The sequence below is a fragment of the Alexandromys fortis genome, unplaced genomic scaffold, assembly GCF_014885135.2.
Source record: "Alexandromys fortis isolate MF-2015 unplaced genomic scaffold, M_Fortis_MF-2015_v1.1 scaffold_80, whole genome shotgun sequence".
In the NCBI taxonomy this organism is placed as follows: domain Eukaryota; kingdom Metazoa; phylum Chordata; class Mammalia; order Rodentia; family Cricetidae; genus Alexandromys; species Alexandromys fortis.
The window spans coordinates 3605295-3627249 of NW_026068174.1; the positions used below are offsets into that span (position 1 = coordinate 3605295).

A 21955-nucleotide genomic window follows, 5' to 3' on the forward strand; every position below is an offset into this window, starting at 1 on the left:
CAAGCTGGCCTCGAACTCATCATAGGCCTGTCTCTGCCTCCCAAATGATGAGATTAAAGGCATGTACCACCACCCGCTAGCACAACACTTCTTCTTCTTGGGGTTTCAAAACAGGGTTTCTCTGTAGCTTTGGAACCTGTCTTGGAACTAGCTCTTGCAGGCCATGTTGGCTTTGAACTCACAGAGATCCCGCCTGCCTCTGCTTCCCAAGTGCTGGGATTAAAGGTGTGTGCCACCACTGCAGCTTAGTTCAACACTTTTTAACCCACTTCCCTTCCCCGTATAACAAGTCCTACTACTTTCGACACATTCCACTTCACATATTTATAAGACCCTTTTTTGCTCTTCTGAGAACTCACCTAAATTTCATCTCCTGACAAAATGAGAGGTCATCTCTTCTTGCCATCATTACTTCCACTAACTGACACAGTTTTGTTTTTATTTGAATTGCATGGACCATATTACCAAGCACACGAACATATCTAATTAAGAACAGAATAAGAAGTGATCAGACATGGACAAAAATTCAGGTATTCTAAATTCTTTAATCTTTAAGTAAATGCAACTTTAAACATGATCAATATTAAGTTGTGTTAGGTAGGAACTATGCAACTTCTGATTACCTTATTGTCAAAGACTACACTGGGTCTATAATAAAGAATGGCAAATTATTTCATCATTCCCATTATCTGTGCATATGAGGTCTTACCTCTTAAAATCTGTCTCTGCTATGTCTCAGTAGCAAAATGCTTACCTGACCAGATTTAACATCATTGTCTCAATGCTAGCTTGTCCCAGATGCTCAGAGCTGCCTTCTGTATGGTTATCCAGCAGGTTTTTCATTATGGCTATGGTTTGCTCTACAAACTGAGTATTGCTATCAGTCAATAATACCTACACAAAAAAACAAAATATGTTAGTGATGGTACATCGATGCACAGAAAACAGATCATAGAACAATGAAACTGACATAATTATCACATTCAAGAACACCACAAGCAAATACACAAACACGCTGATACACACAGGTACTAATGCCTACATCCAAGAGTCATAACTCCAGTCACACCCTCGGGCCTAAGTTCTTTAGAGCCAGGCCAATCCTTAGATTACATGATTCTTTTTTTCTGTAATTATGACAATTATTAAAGATTGTAAATGGATTATCATGTTGGCACGTAATTTAAATAATTTGAAAGAAAGTCTTCATTTATTTCAAATATATTATTGTACTCATAGGGAAGGGAAAAAAAACAAAGTGGAGAAGACGTTACCTGTCCTTGAGAGTCAAAAAACTTGCTGATGGTATTCTTCAGTTTGTTAAACAACATTGGATACAGAGCAGGGCTCAATTCCAGACCCACCAAGTCCTTAACATTGGTCCGTATCTGAAGCCCCACTTTCTCATGGTTACACACCATTAAGGACAGAAGTCGGTCCATAAATCTGCTGACAGGTGTATCAACATTCCCTTCTGAAGACATTACGGAAATCATAGACCCTTTGCGCTCACTGACAGGGCCCATGGGTGGGCTGTAGGTCGCTAAGCCAGAGCTGCTTCTCTGCTGCAGGCACACCCCACCAAGTGCACAAAGGAAGCCAGTCATGTTGATCCATTCTTGCAGGGAGTCTGTGTCAGACAAATCTATGGATCCACCTCCACTGACATGGGACATCCGCCTCTTAACAATGGTCTTATGAAGGCTTTCAGCAGCCTAAACACGACATTTTTGTGAAAAGCATAAATTCAACAGAGATTGGATAAAAATCTTACAAATTACTCTTTCTCGTTTTTTCCAGAAGAAAAAGTAAATTTTACATTGTAAAAAACAAAGCTTGAAATCACCATTACATTATTATTATTCTTAAAAATGTAATTTTTAGTTATATTTTATGTATATAAATATTTTACCTGCATATATATCTGTGTACCATGTGCATGTCTGGTGCCCAAAAAGACCAGGGAAGGATGTTGGATCCCTGCAAGTGTTATTACTGGCCATTCTAAGCAATCATACAAGTGCTGGGAATTAAAACCAACCAGTGCTCTTAACCACTGAGTTGTCTCTCCAGTCCCTACCATGTGTTTTATTAGAGAGCCATTTAATATATTTTTGTCATAGCTTGACTAATAGAGTCAACCTGAAGTATCAATTTTTTTTAAAAAACCTCTGGTATCCATGGATGAACCTTAAAACTAGTGGAGAGGAAAGACAGTCAATCACAAAGGTCCATATAATGTATGGCCCCATTTGCATGAATTGGCCTGAAAAGGCGATTTTGTACTACTGAAACAGAGATTAGCAGCTACTACTCAAGGCTGGAGATGTAGATACAGAAAGGCAAGAAAAATGGCAAGTCAGAGCTAGAAACAGCTAAAAGGCAGAGGTTTGGGGGAGGAGGCATTCTTTGAGAGGATAAGAATGTATTAAAACTGACTATCGATTGACAGCTGCACAGCTCTGTGACTGTACTAGAACAATGACTGGATCGGACACTTTGTAGAGAGGATTTTACAGTGTATGAATTATACGCCAGTTCAAACAGCTGACACCCCATTCCCACCCTAGACCTTCCTGGTCTAAAGTTTCCTTCTTTATCTTTTTTGTTTTTATCAGACAGGGTTTCTCTTGTGTAGCCCCGACTGTCCTGGAACTCACTCATCCAACTAGCTCTGCCTCCTGAGTGCTGAGACTAAAGATGTGCACCACCTCCACCTGGCCTTAACCGGTTCCTCTCAAAGATCTAATAATGAGAGCAGTATGGGAGATACATATCAATTATACATAAATATCAAGTATTATGCATTGCTAGGGTAACATAATTGGAGATAGTTGATGAATAAAATAATACACTTGATAATAATAGTTAAATAAAAATGTCCAAAGTTTAAAATTGCATTTAACATTAAAATGGGCTCAACTGTCTGCCCACCAGATCCTTTTTACGAGTATCTAACCATATGGCATCATGAGCCAGACAGAGTGGCACACATCTGTAATACCAGCATTTGGGAAGTTAAGGCAAGAGGGTCACTGCAAACTCAAGGATAGCCTGTTCTACAAATTGAATTCTAGACAAGCAGAGATAAGTAACCAGATCTTGTCTAAAAACAAACAACATGAAAATTGTTAGAAACTTTATTTTTCTATCTATAGCTGCTACATCTTTTCTAAAAGTTATCTGAAATATTTGGATGAAGGAAGAACAAGAAAGAGTAAGAGAATGGTCACCCAGCTAAGTGGTTTCTAACAGAGGTGTTCAGTATTTCTGTGGTGATGGTAACGTTTCTACTATCCAACTTTGGCTACTGTAAAACTGAGAAAATAAGCTTACTTTAACTTAAACGAGTTAAAACTAACATTCTAACAGATACATGTGGCTAATAGCTACAAGATTAGGCAGTACAGACCTAGATGAACCACAAGTAATCTTTTTTTTTTTTTTTCGAGACAGGGTTTCTCCGTAGCTTTTTTTGGTTCCAGTCCTGGAACTAGCTCTTGTAGACGAGGCTGGCCTCGAACTCACAGAGATCCGCCTGCCTCTGCCTCCCTAGTGCTGGGATTAAAGGCGTGCGCCACCACTGCCCGGCAACCACAGTAATCTTAAAACAACTCTATATAGTATACTACTCTGAGTAGTTCATAAAAGATTACTTAAGTGAAACAACAGATCAATTAATACACCAAAATTCACTGAACAAACTCACCTGGCCATCTTCCATTTTGGTTTTCGGATAGTTAAGGATTAGTTTTGTAGCCTGTTCCCATTTTGCATGTGTATCTTCCCAAGCCTAAAATGAAGTTAATTATCACTAGGAAGCAAGTTTAGGGGTGAACTCAAAATCAACATGTAACTGCCAGGTTTTGAGCAGAATATCCTCCTTGTAATATGCACATAGCTCAGATTTGCTTCTGAAGTTGTTCGTGATCACATAGTTAAAAGGAGGCTTTAAACATGAGGGTGGGGGCCTGGGAGGGGTGCTGCTGCCAAGGCCATACCTCAGTGTTTCCTGCAGTGGGGTGCTCAATACGCCTTAATAGGGCCATCACTCTCTTCTGAAGTGCTGCTCTTCCTAAGCAAAGACAACAGCAAATCCAGTTAGTGTTAGAGCCTTTTTCACAACTGGGAACTTGCTAAGCCCTGCACAGAGCAGAGTGAGGAATGAACAAATGACGACACTCTACACAGCCTCTACAGGAGGACTCATTTCTAACTTCACAGAGTCTGGAACCAAAACAGCCATCTCCCCACCTGTGCTTTAAAATCTCATTTACAATTCAAACAGAATGATTTCTTTTTAAAAAAAAATATTTATTTATTTATTATGTATATAATATTCTTTCTGCGTGTATGCCTATAAGCCAGAAGAGGGCACCAGACCTCATTACAGATGGTTGTGAGCCACCATGTGGTTGCTGGGAATTGAACTCAGGACCTTTGGAAGAGCAGGCAATGCTCTTAACTGCCGAGCCATCTCTCCAGCCCAAACAGAATGATTTCTATAGTCTACAACTAAGAGCAATTCACAGTGCCAGGAACAAAAGTGCACATTAAAAAAATTCAGTAAAAATTCTATTTCAAATGTCTCTGAATTTCATTCCGTTTTGTTCAGAAAAGGTTTTCAAATAGGCAGTTTGAATTAGCCCTGGAAATTTTCAAACTGTTATCTTAAATAGACTTCACTGTAAAATAATTTGATGTCACTCGGCAAAACAGAGGCAAGTGGATCTCTGCAAAATTGAGGCCAGCCTGGTCTACAAGAGCTAGTTCGAGGACAGCTAGGACTGTTAACACAGAGCCCTGTTTCAAAAACCAAAATAAATAAATAAGCAAACAAACACACAAATAAAAAATAATTAATGTCAGTCAAAGTAACTGAGTTAAAAAGAAAGGGGGAGAAAGTATCCACATTTACCTGTTGACATCATGTTGCTAACAGAGGCAAATTCCATGAATGTGTTATAGTTGGGTAAGAAGTTGTGTACTGACACTTCATCCACCCCACACCGGATATCTGCTTCCTCACAAAGATGGCGGAAACAGGACATGGCAACCAGAACAGCTTCAGTGTCAGGGCTCCACAGAAACATGTACAAGGCCACTTCTAGCTTGGTCTGGGCTTGTCGGCATATTGGTGGGGTTCCACTGCACCCTGCTGTGCTATCCTAGAAGGTAGGGGAGAATATATCTGCAACGTAAGTGATTTTATTTGTAAACTCAATGTGTCATCTATCACTGCACACAAACCTAAAAAGAATTCCCCTTTTTAATCATAAGATCTTTTCCTGATATACCTTACTCTAAATGAGATGATGTGAACCAATAAAATGCATAATGGTATTGTGTTTCAATTCAAATAGGTTATGATCTTAGATTCCAGAAATGCAAATAAAGTCTATAACAAATATACAAGAGACACTAAAACAGAGTCTACAGCAGCAAAACTTTAATCCACTTATGAGTCAAACATAAAATAGACAAAGGAAGAGGAAACAACAGGAAGCATACTTCCTAGAGGGAAGGAATAAACACATGGCAGCAGGGACTGAAACAACGACACACAAACTAAACACCACAATACAGACATACTGATCTGACATCCCCAACCATTAACTGCAGAAACATATTACAAAGCAAGTACAGTGTATGCAGGTAAAGTACACACTGCAGTTGCTACAGGCTTAGTGGGGTTTCCCCCTCAATAGGCTATAGTAAAACTTAAGGATAAAAAGGTTATGTTCGAAAAACAAATTCTTCCATAATGATTTTGTAACTGCACATATTATGATTTATATCTTAAGGGCATTCATATATAGAAGTATATGTTCGGCTGGGGATAGCAATATACACCTATAATCTCAGTACTTGTATAGAAGGGGCAAGAGGATTCAAGCCAGCCTGGCCTATATGAGACCCAATCTACAACTTAAAACTTACCAAACATGACTGCCTATGCCAATAAATAATCACAGCACTTGCAAGGCTGAAGTAGGAGAATTACAGTGAATTCAAGACTAGCCTGGGCTATAAAGCAAGACTGTATGAATACATAAATACATGTATGTATACACAAATAAGCAAAAAGAAAAGAAAAAGAGAAAGAAGTAAAATCTTAACATCACTTATCCATAATATTTAAGAAAATAAATATTTTGTTTTAATTTCACTCAATTTGAACCTTCTTTAGATTAGCTTTTGCACATGAATACAGACTTTCTGACAGGGTTCCCATCAGAATAATTATAGCTATGGGTCACAGTCTTATATAATGAAGTGCTATTGACATTTCACCTAGCTTAACCCTAAAAACTTTGGAGCAAGAATATTATACCTGTTTTATTTTTAATTAACTATTATTAATCACTTTCTGCTTATTTGTTTTCTTGAAACACAGTCTTTACTATGTAGGCCAAGCCAGCTTCAAACTTTTCCCCTCTGAGAGAGAAGAATAAGGCCAACAGTGAAAAGCACTAATTGCAAGGCCCGCCCTTCCAGAAGACCTGGGTTCACTTCCCAGCACTTACAAGGCAGCTCACAACTACCTGTGACTCTAGTTCCATGGGATCAGAAACCCTCTTCTGGCCTCTAGACACCAGGCACAAATGAGTGCACAGATAAACAGGTAGGTAAAACATCCATATACATTTTTAAAAAGCAAAATTTAAAAGGCCAGGTGTAGTGGTACAGGCAGATCTCTCAATTTGAGGCCAGCCTGGTATACACAGGAAGTTCCGGAATAGCCAGAGCTATTAAAGACAGAGATACCCTGTCTTTAAAAACAAGAACAAAAACAAAAACAAAAGAGCAACTTGTGATCCTCCTGCCTCAGCCTCTGGAACACTGGGATAATAGGTGTGCTTCACCATGTCCTGTTATCTCCATTTTAAATCTGAGAAACTGAGGAAGAGAGTTGTGAAGAATTAATTTGCCCAGGGTTCCACAGGGAGCAGCAACAAAACTACTCTACATAATCCATACCTAACATGTGAAATTATTTAACAAAACTACCCTACATAATCCAAACCTAACATGTGAAATTATTTAACAACAAAACTACTCTATATAATCCATACCTAACATGTGAAATTATTTAACAACAAAACTACTCTACATAATCCATACCTAACATATGAAATTATTTAACAACAAAACTACTCTACATAATCCATACCTAACATGTGAAATTATTTAACTGAAATTTACCAAAGTACACTCAGAAAGGAAGAGCAGATGCTCTGGTTCAGGAGTCACAAAGAAAGTTACCTACCATGGAGGAATTCCCTTTTCCTTTCCGCAGAGATGCTCCAGGAGCACAGGTCCGCAGTAACTCATCATGATCCATTGACATCTGAGAGCTATTTCCACTAGCAGGAACATCACATCCTACTCCACAAAGGAAGAGAAAGTGACAGGAACTTCTATCCGCCTGCTAGGAAAAAGAAGTAAGTCCCACTGAAGCACTGGTTTCAGGAAAGAAAAGGGCTCAGTGTGGGCTGACCCCAATGCTTCATCTTGAAGTATTCATCCACCCGCTGCAATAAATAACTTTGTGCAAAGTCTTTCTTTCAAATGCCTCTCACCCGTCTATTCTCCAACACAAAACGCTTAGTGAAATAGTCTACTGCAAGAAAACTATAATACTCTATGAATTACAGACAACAATTCTGCCTTGTCGGGATAATTAGAACTTTACTTTTTAAGATAAAGTTGTACGCTGAGTGCATTACAACATTGATTTGAATAGCCACAGAACTTGACACCCCCCCCCACCATGCATCCAGTAGTGGAATTACATAATTATTCTATATTCAATTTTCTGGTAAATAGTGTTTATATTTTCGTGTGTATATATGTGAGAGTGTATATTACATGTAATGGGTGTCAGGTGACCTTTTCTATCATGTTCCATCTATTCCTCTGAGGCAGGGTCTGTCATTGACCTTGGGGGTTATTTCTCAGCAATGATGGAAGCCAGCAAGCCCCAAGGATCCACAAGTTTCCATATTCTAGGAGCTGAGATTATATAATACATGGATACCTACATGGCTTGTTACTTGGGTGCTTGGATCTGAATCCTGGTTCCTATGACTACTCTTAACTGATGAACTATTTCTCAAGTCCTTAACTGAGAACTTTTGATCTACTACTAGGTTACTAACACTGACTGTTAGACCAAAGCCAGCATAAAAATTTCTTCTCATTTCTTTTTTCCTTCCATTTTGTGGGGGCGGGAGGAGAGGGGCGGTATTATGCGTACATTTTTGTTTATATGCCATGTGTCTAGAGAGGCAGGTTATTACACACCCTGCCTTGTTATGAGTTCTGAATTGCCATATGGGTGCTAGGAATATCAAATCTGGTCCTCTGGAAGAGCAGCAGGTGCTCTCAACCACTAAGTCATCTCTCTAGCCCCCACAAAAAATTCTTAATTTTAATATCTTATCATTGGAATACATTTAAGTTCTATCATGTTAAAGAAATGTAAGGTTTTTTCCTATCCCCCAGAACTTCAATATGTTTCAACAGTTCAAGATCAAAAAATTTTATTCCAATTAAAAGATTCCTCATCTTTCCAAAAGATGAAATCATCCTACAGTACTAGAGTTCTCTACCATTAAGACGAAATCATCCTACAGTACTAGAGTTCTCTACCATTAAGGTACTACATCTCCTGGTCTTGTTTGAAGCAAGAAACAAATGTGTAGTAGTTCAGGCTGGCCTAGAATCCATTATGCAGTTCAGGTTGGCCTTCAACTCATTCAGGCCTCAACAGTACTAGAATTACAGGCATGTGCAACCATACCCAGCTAAAAGAAAAAACCTTTGATTGGGGGGGGGGGAGCATATAAATTAAACAAAGATTAAGAACCTTTACGCTTTAGCTCTTCAAAAGATTACTTCCTGGACTAGCTTAAGCCTGAAAGTCAAGTAATCTGATATGTGTGGACTTATGAATGCAGAGAAAAGAGATTTTTTGAGCCTTCTATGATTATAGTAGCCACCAGTCTTCACAGGCCTAACCCAGAGCCTACTTAATTTAACCAAAATTCATTAACATTGAGATTATCAGGTCAGAGTCTAGAATACTGAAATGCTGGACTACCAGGTTCAGCTCTCTTAAGGGCTTCACTGAGGGAGAAGATGAAGTGGGATATAACTTAGCTAATAAAAACTTCTAAATTGGTTCTGTACTGGTTAGCTTTTTGTTACCTTGGCACAAACTAGAGTAATCTTAGAAGAGGAAACCTTAATTAAGAATATGCCTCTAAACCAGGCATGGTGGGTTTTAATCTCACCACTCAGGAGGCAGAGTCAGGTGGATCTCAGTGAGTACAAGGCAGGCTGGCCTTGTACTCAGAGTTCTAGGACAGCCAAAAGCAGACAGTGAAACCCTGCCTTGAAAAACAAACAAAGATAAACAAACGATGGAAGTGCCTCTATCAGACTGGCCTGTGGACAAGTCTGTGGGGCACTTTCTTGCTTAACAATTGATATGTGAGGGTTCAACCTACTAGGGGAAGTTGCTACCCAGTAGTCTTGGGTTATATAATGAACAAGCCACACAGAGCCAATAAGCAGCATTCTTCCATTGCCTCTGCTTTAGTCCATGTCTTGGCTTCCCCCCAATGATGGACTGTCATCAAGACATGTAAGCCAAATCCCCCAAGTTTTGGTCATGATGTTTATCATGTTTAACAAAAGGAAATTAACACATCTCCTTAATATTCAAATATTTCAATATAAGAAATGTCACTCTGCTTACCTTATTTTTAAGAAGAAATTTATTCCTGCAGATCAGAATTTCCCGTAACCACTTGAGAATTTCTGTGCTACTAAGCATTTGATGGCTAGTTAATTTCTTGCAGATGAAAAAAAGCATTTGTGAACTGCAGTAACATAAAGTTCATTGTTACAGAATCATCAAGAATCTAATATAGACATAATCATACATAGAATGGCATTATTTCATAATAGATGTAAATATAGAGGCTTGTTTTCCCTTGTTCATGGGTTTTATCCAAATATTAATAACAACAAATTAAAAAGAATTCCATCCTTGCAGTAGCAGGTAAGAAGAAATCATAAATTCACATGCACAGTAAAGACTGCGAAGAAATACAAGAGTTGAGAGCCAGGGTCTGAAAGAACTGCCTGCAGGACAAACCCACCCCACCAATGTCCATAAAGAGTTTCAGTGGAGCAGAACTACACTCCTTCATTCTCATATGGTCTATAACTGTTTCCTTGCTTCAAAAGTAGAAGTGCATAGTTAGAATAGGAGCTAAGAAGCCTGACCTATTTCCCACCCTCTAGAGAACAAGTTTGCTGATTTGTTCTCTAGGCTATACTAGAATTGTACTGTCTAATAATTTAGCTACTAACCACCTACGTGACTACTTGAACACTCTAAATGAAGCTTGTCGAAACTGAGATGTGCTCTGTGAGACACTACATTTTTTTTTTAAAACTGAATCCAGGACCTCTGGAATAAAGTCCAGTGTTCTAATTTTTTAAAGTTTTATTTATTGATTATGCATACAGTGTTTCTAAATGCATTCCTGGCAGAAGAGGACACAAGATCTCATTTAAGATGGATGTGGTTGCTGGAAATTGAACTCAGGACCTCCAGAAGAATAGTCAGTGCTCTTAACCTCTAAGCCATCTCTCCAGCCCCCACACTACAAATTTTGAAGACTTAATGAAAACAAAAATATAGAATTTTTTTTCTAATTAATTATATGTTAAAATATGTATATATATATCAAGTTAAAATACATCAAAATTTAAGTTTTTTCTTTTATAATGCGTTAAATTAAAAGTTAATTATACATGGCTCCAGTGATTATATCATTATTAGAGTTAGGTTTTAAATTCACTTCCAAGTGACTTAGTACCCTCAAGTCTATGATGAGACAACAAAACCTGAGATTTACATCTTCCTAGAGTGGTACCCTCATGCTCATTAAAAGACAGCTATCTATTCAGTTTATATATGTGTGTGTGTGTGTGTGTGTATGTTGTGTGTGGATAGATAGATAGATAGATAGATAGATAGATAGATAGATAGATAGATTGATTACTAATATGCCTGTTTTTAACTTATTCAACAAAATCATCAGTTCCCCCACCTTTCAGTGCTGGGGACTGAACCTACACTTCTTGCCTGCTCATCATGAGCTCATACTGAACTAAGTGCCTTGTTTTAAGAACAAGAGTTTTAAAAACTATAAACAACGTTATAAAATGTTAACATTTTAGACTTATAATGCTAAAAATCTATTAAAAACTACAACTATAGGGGGTTGGAGAGATGGTTAAGAGCACTGACTGTACTTCCAGAAGACCTGGGTTCAATTCCCAGCACCCACATGGTAATTAACAACTATCTGTAACTCCAAGATCTGACACCCTCACAAAGACATACATATAGGCAAAACACCAAAGAACATAAAATTAAAATTAATCAGCCGGGCGGTGTTGGCTCATGCCTTTAATCCCAGCACTCGGGAGGCAGAGGCAGGCAAGTCTCTGAGAGTTCGAGACCAGCCTGGTCTACAAGAGCTAGTTCCAGGACAGGCTCCAAAACCACAGAGAAACCCTGTCTCAAAATTAATTAATTAATTAATTAAACAATTAATTAATTAGAAAAAATCTAATTGTAGCCAGGCATGGTAGAACATACCTTTAGACCCAGCAGTCTAGAAGCAGAGGCAGGTGGATCTCTATGATTCCAGGCCATCCTGATCAACATAGAGAGTTTCAGGCTAGCCAAGACTACATAGTCAAACCCTATCTTGAAAAATCACCAGGCAGTGGTGGCACACACCTTTAATCCCAGCACTCAGGAGGCAGAGGCAGGCGGGTCTCTGTGAATTCAAGACTAGCCTGGTCTACAGAGAAAGTTCCAGGGCTGGGTCCAAAGCTACAGAGAAACCCTGTCTCGAACCACTCCCCACCCCCACCCCCCCCCAAAAAAAATCCTATCTCAAAAAGCAAACACAATTGTTAACTGAGTAGAGGTACATGACAGAGAATAATACATGACATAGCAGAGCTTATAGCAGGGAGATAAAATTTAACACCATCTAAAAACTTTTGCTGTGTACATATGTGATATTTTATGACAGTTAAGTATCTTAATATTTTCAATCCAAATAAAATACAAAATCATAAAATATAGGTATAACTGAATAAATATCACAATAAACTAAATACTATAAATCTAATATCCAAAGACAAAATACAAAGTTAAAACTTTAAGCTTAATTAAAATTTGAAAGTACATATACCTAATTTCCCAAAATGTCTCTACAGGGGCATCGGGGTTCCACAAATCGATGCTATCTAACTGATGAAGAACCAGCAAGGCCTGAAATTTAAAGGAGAGAGTTCACTGAACTTGTTAGAAAACTGACACTGAGTAATTATTCTGCAAATGCTAACAAATTGGGCTGTGTAATAATAGCTTTGAGAGGCTGAGAAAACCACCTCTCTGAGGGCAAATCTGAGGAACACAATTCTCCAGAGCAGCATAAACTCAGAGCTAACTCCCTGTGCCCCATCATTCTCAACCATAAGCGACATACACACATGTGAATGAATCAGAACCAAGATGTATACACAAACTACTTTAAGAAATAAACATGATTTTAATAAGTAATAACTCTAGAACAAAATGCTCTCCCCTAAAATTAACATAAACAATGAAACACAGCAGAAATTAGCTTGGTTGTCACACACTTTTTGGTTAGAAAAGTCATTTCCTAAAATTAATAGAGGGGCAAGCAAAGCAATCTTTGTATCTAGCACCAGTTTATTTCTGAAGTATTTCATGAGTAGTACCAACAGGTCTTAAATAACTAATTTTAAATAAGTGATTACCATATATGCTATTTCATAAATTAAAACCATCAAAGGTTATGAGAGCAAAGACTCTTCCTTCAAAACCTGTACAACCTAGATTACAATTCCACAATATTTCCCCATTTCATAGCAACTTCTAATGAGCTCTGTACATTCAGTCGGTGGTCGACATACATATGGGTGCTTTATTCTCTTTTTACTAAAATATCAATGAAATGTTATTTGAAACAAACAAGTAACTTATAGTCTCCACTTTAAAAACAGTAACAAAAATTAAAATTCAGTTTTACCATTATTATATAAACACTGGTACAATTATTAATACTTTAGGATTTTCTGTTTTTGACAACAGTGGCACAGATTTGATCGGGAAATTAAAGCACTCACTTTCTCTTATTCTATTTAAACTTTGCAAACAAATACATGTGACAACTGGAAAGATAAAAGGCAACGAGGAGCAATCCTATGGGCTCTGTGCTTCAGCGGTTCTGGCTCTCTATTATGGGAACTTGGGGGAAGTGTCTTATATGTAAAGAAAATAAGGCATACTATGGTTTTCTTTTACGGGGTGTTAAGCTACCAAATTACATCTGTATTTTAGATGTGCATTATACATGCAGTATAAGGGGAGAAGCAATATTATAGTATAAAGAGCATCAGTCAGAAGCTGGACCCCGAATCCCAACTTTAAGTCTGTAGTATAAAATGGTTTGGCCTGGAATAAGATTTAGGTGTTTGGGGATTTCTTAGGTGACACAGTCTCTACTTAACAAAAAATTTTGATTAATGGGAACAAAAATTTATTGACCTTTTTCCATTTCAATAAGATTATATTCCTTCTCATGTCCTCCTGTTTTAATTTTCCATATTGCCATGTGTCACTTGACATAGATAAACCTTGAGAAGAGCCTCAAAGGTAATCTGTCATCATGCCAGTATCACAGAGAATACTGGCATAAACTAAAATGGTATGGGGTGATTAGATAATATAATTTGTTGGGAAACACCTTAATATATGTGGTTCATTGTTTTTTTTTGTTTTTGTTTTTTTTTTTTTGGTTTTTCGAGACAGGGTTTCTCTGTGGTTTTGGAGCCTGTCCTGGAACTAGCTTGTAGACCAGGCTGGTCTCGAACTCACAGAGATCCGCCTGGGATTAAAGGCGTGCACCACCACCGCCCGGCCTGTGGTTCATTGTTGATGAAAACAATGACTGACTACTTCAACAGAGCTGCAAACACATTACACTAATCTAATGTTTCACAAATATTTTCAAATATTGCTTAATGACTCAGATAGATTTTAATGGATGTTTAATAAAATACCAAATTGAAATACCACTCCTAAATGTTAATCCATTCTCTTATTAATGAATAATTAAAGTCCTCCTTATACTCCATTAAAACAGTATGTGAAATAACAGTATGTGTATTTTTCTATGTTTTTTTTACCTTGAATTATACATAATATACATAAGGAAAAAAGGGAAGAACTAATTATTTAGGTGAAAGCAATCAAAATATTTGAATAGAGCCTCCAAAAGAGTACAAGCAATATATCAGTTACTGCCACGCAATGCGCCCCCGTGTCTGTGCTCTGTGTGCTGGCACCCAGGTTCCCGAGCTTCGGGCAAGGGGCTGGAGGTTAAAATACAAAGACACACACAGATAGAGAGACAGTGACACGGGTCATCCTTGAATTCCCCAAGAATACCCCCTTTATTGTGTTCAAGGGCAGATTATATAGAGATAGCCACGCCCCAGCCAAACCCACCAGAAACAAAGGTCTCGTGCTCAGACCATCTGTAGGCACTCAGATCAGGGGATTTTGCTCCCAACAAGTTACTAGGCTGACCACACACACACACACACACACACACACACACACACACACACACACAAATGCGTGTACAAGGAATGCACAAATGTTCTAGGCAAACATTTCAAATATTTCTAGCCTGAAGCACAAGGGACGTAGGTACAGACATAATCTAGAGAGAAGAGCTCAGAGAATTTCCACCTCTAACCTGCTCTACACTGCCAACACCAGGAAGCCCTTCAGAACTCATCTCCTAGGCATCAGCTCTTTGTAAAAGCAGCCACTGTTCTGAACATCATTGCCAAACTGTTTTGCTTGTTTTTAGGCTCTATGTAAGGGAAATCAACAGTATACTCTTTGTATTTGATTATTTTCATCTAATATCATGCCTGTGAGATTCATCCAGTTTTTTCACTCATTAGTAACTCATTTTATTTTTAGACAGGGTCTTCCTATGTAGCCCTTACTGTCCTTGAATACTCTATGTAAAGCAGGCTGTTATTTTGCTTTTGTTTTGCTTATATGTTTGTCTGCTTTCCCAATGGTTGGAATTTACTCAAAAAAATGAAAAAATTCTTTTCACATCTTAAATTTATATATAAGTGAACCTAGAACCAGTCATTTTTTTTTCTTTTTATCTTCTTTTTCATCATCTTCATCATTTTGATAACAAGGTCTTAATCTATAACAGCACTGGTTGGTTTAGAACTTTCCACGTAGACCAGGCTGTCAACAAAGTTACAGAGATCTGCCTGCCTTGGCCTCCTAGTATGCTGGGATTGAAGGATTGTACCACCACTTCCAGCAAAAGTTTGATCTCTAAACAGCCAAAAGCAAAAACACAAATGATCATCAACAGTCAAATGAGTTAACAAACAATGCTGTATTCATATAATTGGACATTAAAGAGAACAAAATAGGATGAACCTTAAAAAATACCAACTACTTAATACAATACAGCTCCAACAATTATGCTGAACTACAGATAAGAACTTTTATTCCTAATCTACAGTAACAAAACAAATCAATAATTAAAATGGAGGCAAGGGGTAGACAAGGGATGAGACAGGATGAGGACTGCAAAGGAATACAAGGCTAATGATCAGTAGTAATGGATGCTGTCTATTAATGAATGAGTGAAATATTCATAACAGTCAGGAAAAAGGAACTAACATGTGCAACAATACAGAGAATATAAAATAAATAATAAAAACCACTTCCTAATTTAAGGGGGGGGGGTACAAAGTAAGATCACATTTAATGAATTCTATTCATGAACAACAGACATGCAGAACTAACCTGGAGTGATTGAATCAGACCAGTACACGTGGACACGGGTAGGAGTACTACCTGCAGACAGGAAACTTTCTGGGGCAAATAGAGATATATTCTAGGCCTTAGATTACTTACTATATGTAAATTATATATCAGTAAATTTTATTCAGATTAAAGATGTACTTTTAGATTGTCAGTATAAAAATAAAGTTCGAAAGTAAATTTTGAGGTGATAAAGTAGCTCCATAGGTGCACTGGCTGCCAAGCCTGACAACCTGAATTTGATCACTGGGACCCAATGAAGGAAGGAGAGAACCAACTCTTGCAAATTATCCTCTGACCTCTACATGTATGCTGTGGTATGTACACGCCCCCACACAATAAATAAGCGAATCTAATTTTGTTGCTGTTTTGAGGTGGGGTTTCTCTGTGTAGCCTTGGCTATGTCAGAATTCACTCTGTAGACCAAACTGGTCTCAATCTCAGAGATCTACCTGCCTCTGCATCCTATAAACATAATTTTTTTAAAGTCAACTTTGCTAACACAGTAGGCTGACTGTAATTTTAAACTCAGACAATACAAGTGTCAGCTAGATGAAGAAATACCAAAACACTAATACACTGCTAATGAAAATACAAAATGATACAGCAACTTTAACAGTATTGTTTGTAGTAACCCTTAGAAATAACACTGAGTATCTCTCATCAATTACCTCTGGCTTATCAGGTACCTGTTACATAAGCCTGAAGACCTCACTCAATTCAATCCCTGGAACCCATTCAAAAGTGGAAGCAGAGTAACCCCACAAGGTTGCCCCCTGACTTCCAGACAGGTACTACAGCAAGTACACACACTTTACTCCATCATACAGAGACACAATAATAAATTTAAGGAATAAAGGAATCATAAACTTCCAAAATTCTTATACAGTGTAATCCAAATACAGCACAGCTTGTGACACACAAGTATAATTTTAGCTAGTACAAGGGCTAAAGATGGAGGATTACTTCAGGACTTAGAGACTGGACAGGAAACTATAGGCAAATCTTGTCCCAAAAGCCTATCAATGTAAGGAAATTGTAAGGGCTGGTGAGATGGCTAGAGCTGATAAACATAGTAGCCATCCAAGGACAGAAACCTGAATTTTTTCTGACCTCCACATGCACACACAATTTAAAAACAAAAACAAAAAAACAAATCCACTCCCCTCTTCTGGAATTCTCAGGCAACTCACACACACAGTACATATATATACATGCACACAAAACATCCATACAAAAAAAAACTATATAAAAATAAATAAGTCTTAAAAAAATATTTGGTACAATGTTGTGCTGTTGCTACCTATAATGTAAAGCAAATAAACAGAGTCCCCCTCCACAGGAGCTTATAAAACATAAAGACATAAACATGTCCTTTACAGAACAGGCATCCATTTTTCACTCACTGAAACTATACACCAAAGAACATCAAATAAGTAAGTAAAGGGACTAGAGATATGGCTCCGGGGCTCAGGGATTAAAAGTATACAAGATTCTTGCAGAGAACCCAAGTGCACATTACAGCAACCACATCAGGTGGCTCACAATGGTTTGTAATTCTAGCTCCAGGAATTCCAACACTATTTTTTTTGGCTTCTGTAAGCACAGCGTGTGCACGTACACACACACAGTCTAAAAATTCAGTAAATAAATTTTTTAAAAGAAAGCATATAAAAGAGTCAAATAATTGCTTTAAAAATAAAGTTCCTAGAAAAAGAAGAATGGAAATAGTTACAATCTTTCTCTCAAGAACCTAAAATTCACTTCCCCTTACCTCCATTGCTTCCTGAGCAATCTCTGGCATGTGTGACTGAGGGACCAGTTGGACAAGGCCTGTAATTAATTCTGCTGTACTGCTTTGAGTTTCAGGGCCCTGTTTTCTTGGATTCTGCAAGAGAAAAACCAACCTCTTTTTTTTTATCTTATTTATTTATTTTTTTATATGCATGTGTATCTCTCTGTGTATGTGGCACTGAGTCATCTCCCTACATCCTTCAAACTTTATTTTTATCTCGCTTTTGGAGACAGCATTTCTCTGTGTGGCATTGGCCATCCAGGAGCTCACTCTGTAGACAAGGCTGGCTTCAAACTCATAGAGTCTGTCAGCCTCTGTCTCCTGAGTGCTGGAATTAAAGGCAAACGCCACTACTGCCTGACTCAAACTTCAATTTTTAAAGAACGTACTGGCAGGATTATGAGACACAAAGTAAAGCCCAACTGCAAATAGCTACTGTTTCCTTTAGCGGTGTTGAAATGTTCTAGAAATAACAAATGGGGGGTTAGTACTAAGGATTGAACCTATGGCCTCATTCACAAATGTGAAGCAAGCTAGAGCCTCATCATGAAATGCTGTTTTTTTTAATACTATGTGAATTGTAACTCAATAAAAATATAATTTTTTAAAGTCAGGTAGTGGTGGCATATGCCTTAAATCCCAGCAAAGATAGAATCATATTACTTTTTAAAATACCATGATTGATCAAGACCGTGTTTATATTTCTCCTATTAAGGAAGGCTTAAAATTTATTTTCCTATGGTTACCAGGTAAAGTTACTTAACCACTAGATGGCAGTAAAAGAAGCAATTTCCAGAGGTAGTGACAGTTGCCTATCAAATAAAACCCCATCTACCCAACTCCAACAAACACAAAACAAAAGCCCCAGAAAGGCCAGGGTCAGGCCAGTGGTAGAATACCTGTCTGCATTACAAGACTGCTAGAATATGGTTCAATCCCCAGAATCATCCATGGAAAACAAAAAGGAGTTCCATAATTCTTGGAAAATAAAAAACTTTACTTACACTCTTTTTCCTCAAACAATTCAACCCTTGTTCTTCAAACAATAACCTACTTGAACATAACTTACAGCCATGTAAACAATGCACCCCTAGTGTTATGCGACATTCATAGTGAGATGCATAACTTATGCCACACACCAGAGAAAACAAGAGAAACAGAATTATTATTTCGAGTCCACTTAAAAATTTTATGGAATTTTTCCAAGTCAAGGATCTAACTATTCTATGAGAATCTCAAAATTTGGGTGGACTTTCCAAAAGGTCAAAAAGCTCAAAGATTTTCTTTTGGGGTAACTGATCCTGGGGGAACTGTCTCTACTATCTCTCTGTCTCTACTATCTCTCATTATCAGAGAAATTGCTCATGTGTAATATTCTTAAATTTCAGGAGTGGGGGCAAGATGATAAAGTCCCGTAATACCAGTAGGGATGTCGAGTTCAAGACCAACTCAGGATACACAGATTTTGTCTCAAAAAGAACAAAAAAACAAAACATGTGTGCACATGAACACATTCACACACACACACTTGAGGTTCATAGAATTCTTGAAACCACAGGCATTTAGTTATGAATGCCTGTATTTTAGTAATTTGAAGAGCACAGCAGCAAAACTGTAAAGCACCAAAGCATTTTAAAAGCCTGGCACTGAGTATAGCAATAGCAAATGTTGTTTGACAGTGTTCTACAAGGATTAGGAAAACCCAAGAAGAGTTAAACATGTCATCCTATGAACAATTCAAGTTGTTTTATTTAAATATTACTAAGGTTAATATTAATTGTCTCTTATGAATAGTAGCACCAACCAATCTTATCACTTATTACATGCCAGGAATTGTTCTTAGACATACTATTTTACTCTTCTTAAGGATCTCTCTGTGGTAGGAACTACTATTACCTACTATTTCAGCTGAAAAACTTAAGATGCCAAGGTTAAGAAAAACACCGGCTAATAATTAGTTAGTCTTTCTCTAGAGCTTATGCATTTAATCCCTTCATGTAACTATCAGCTAGTTACAATATTTAGATTATTTCTTAATTACTCTGTGCACCAAAATGATGTTCTCAGGACTCTAGAGTATTATCTGAGGCAATAAAAAGCAGAGGTACGGCAATAATTGAATAACCACTCTCATTTTTAATTTCTTTTCTAATATAGATAACAGAAGGCTGGTGAAGGAACACAGGGAGCTAGCTATAAAAGCTAACTTGCTTAGTAATAGAAAATAATGAGTGGTATAGATACAGAGCATACTGCTTTTACAGCTCCTTGTTCCACCTGACCCCAAAACATGCCTGACTATAGTGCGACAGCAAATGATGACACAAAAGTCCATTCAATGATAAGGAAAGACTAGAAAATGTGGTCTAATTATATTGGGACTCTCTGGAAATTAGTTTTCTTGGCAATGTCTAATAGAAAAGATTTTGTCCTTTCAATTAAACAAAATTAGTGGAATAATTTCAAAGCATTTCATTAAAATACTTACACAAAGCAAAAGCTTTGGATCTGCATGAATTAGTTTCACCATGGACAAAAGAAGATACTTATAGCTCCTTGTTTCCAGGTCTGTAGGCTTTTCTTTAAATTTAAGGCTTGTTACTTTTTCTTTAAATGTAAGACTCTAGTAACAAAACAAAACATAACAGCACCTTAGTGAGAATCAGACATCAGATTCAGAAAAATAGCTATACTTTATAGAAGAGATTATTTAAAAGGCTTTGAAAACAGATACATTTCATACCACCAAATGGACACTAGTAGAAACATAATAAGCATAAATTTAACATTGCATTTTAAAAATGTTTTTATAGCATTTTTATTATTCTATATAATTAGTAAACTTTAATTAAAATCTAAAACACTAAAGGTATAATATCAAGTTGGTTCCTGGGTTTAAAAAAACTGGATTTCAAAATATGAAAACATAAGAGGAAAAATACTGGGCCCATATCTATACACATATACATACCGGGGAACCCAAGTTAGCAAGCATGTGTCACACACACACACCCTATAGACTGTGCAACATTATCAATTGTAAGATGAATCACTTCTTGGCTGTAGTAAAAGAAATGAAAAACTACCATGAATTCCAGGATACTGCACAAAGGAGCTAAACATCTACTTTCAGACAGAAGTAAAAGTACCCTCTTTACAATTGATGAACCTCTGTAGGCAAACTCTGTGTTTATAGTTTTGGTTGTGAACTTGATTTTTTGTTCTGATTTCCTCTTTCAAGTTATAGAATGCAAGTATTTGCCTTTTTGTCTAAGAATATTCATAAAGCAGAACACTTTAGTGACAATGTGATTCAGTTACAGAGATACTATGGCTGATTAAATCATTGATTCTGGCTGGGTGATGATGGCTCATGCTTTTAATTCAGCACTGAGAGGCACAGGCAGGTGGATCTCAGTGAGTTCGAGAACAGCCTGGTCTACAGAACAAGATCTAGTGTTGCGGGAGGTCCTTCTGCCCCTCCAACCAATAGCTGCTGAGATACCAGCCCGTTGGGGCGTGGTCTCTCTCTCCCTTTAAAAAAGCAGCTACTTCCTCCGGCTCACTCTCTTCACTTCCTGCTCCGCCAGCGACTAGACTCCCTTCCTGGTTGCGCAGAGGGCTGTTGTCTGGGACTGTAATCTGTAAGTTTTTTCTTCTTTAAATAAATACCACCCTATTAATCATAATTTCAAACTGGTGTGGCATTGTTCGTGACTTACGCTTTCATCTGGCTCCCGAATGTTTGGCTTTTAGGACCTCTCCTTCCCCCGCTCGGCTGCCAGCAGCGAGTTTGGCTTGGCACAAGCCCTCCCTTCCTCAGCTGCTGCCGGTGCCTTGCGGTGGCCTTGTGGCCTGTGCCTTGTGCGTGGAGCCAGCAGTTTAATATAAATTATCACGCACTGGCTTTTCTTGCTGCAGTTCTTTATATTTTCCCTTTAGACACCTCAGATTGACTTCAAGTCCCCACGCACCCTATCATCTGCCTCTCCACATGGATTTAAACTCCACAGGCCCGCATAGTCTCTGCCTGTGTGGTTTGCTCTTTTCTGAGTCGTTTTTAAATCTCCCTTGCAAGTACAGCTCTTAAGCAGTGCGAACCAAAGCACGCAGTTGCCGAAAGCTACAGCCCCTCAGGGTGACTCTGTCACGTGGAGGCA

General features: G+C 37.8%; 1 protein-coding gene across 8 annotated transcripts in view; it reads right to left on the minus strand.

Moving 5' to 3' along the window:
* Nf1 (neurofibromin 1) overlaps positions 1-21955 on the minus strand; it is a 263626-nt gene that overhangs the window by 157300 nt on the left and 84371 nt on the right. For 6 of the 8 annotated variants that reach the window (XM_050128878.1, XM_050128877.1, XM_050128875.1 and 3 more), the window contains 11 exons: positions 20284-20418; positions 17775-17888; positions 12294-12373; positions 9767-9890; positions 7271-7432; positions 4919-5168; positions 4002-4075; positions 3710-3793; positions 1275-1715; positions 755-894; positions 360-482 (listed from right to left, as the gene is read on the minus strand). In XM_050128878.1, coding sequence (XP_049984835.1) covers positions 360-482; positions 755-894; positions 1275-1715; positions 3710-3793; positions 4002-4075; positions 4919-5168; positions 7271-7432; positions 9767-9890; positions 12294-12373; positions 17775-17888; positions 20284-20418 — 1727 coding nt within the window. Of the gene's footprint in view, positions 1-359; positions 483-754; positions 895-1274; positions 1716-3709; positions 3794-4001; positions 4076-4918; positions 5169-7270; positions 7433-9766; positions 9891-12293; positions 12374-17774; positions 17889-20283; positions 20419-21955 lie in introns of those variants that run through there. The other 2 variants (XM_050128876.1, XM_050128883.1) reach the window with 2 other exon arrangements.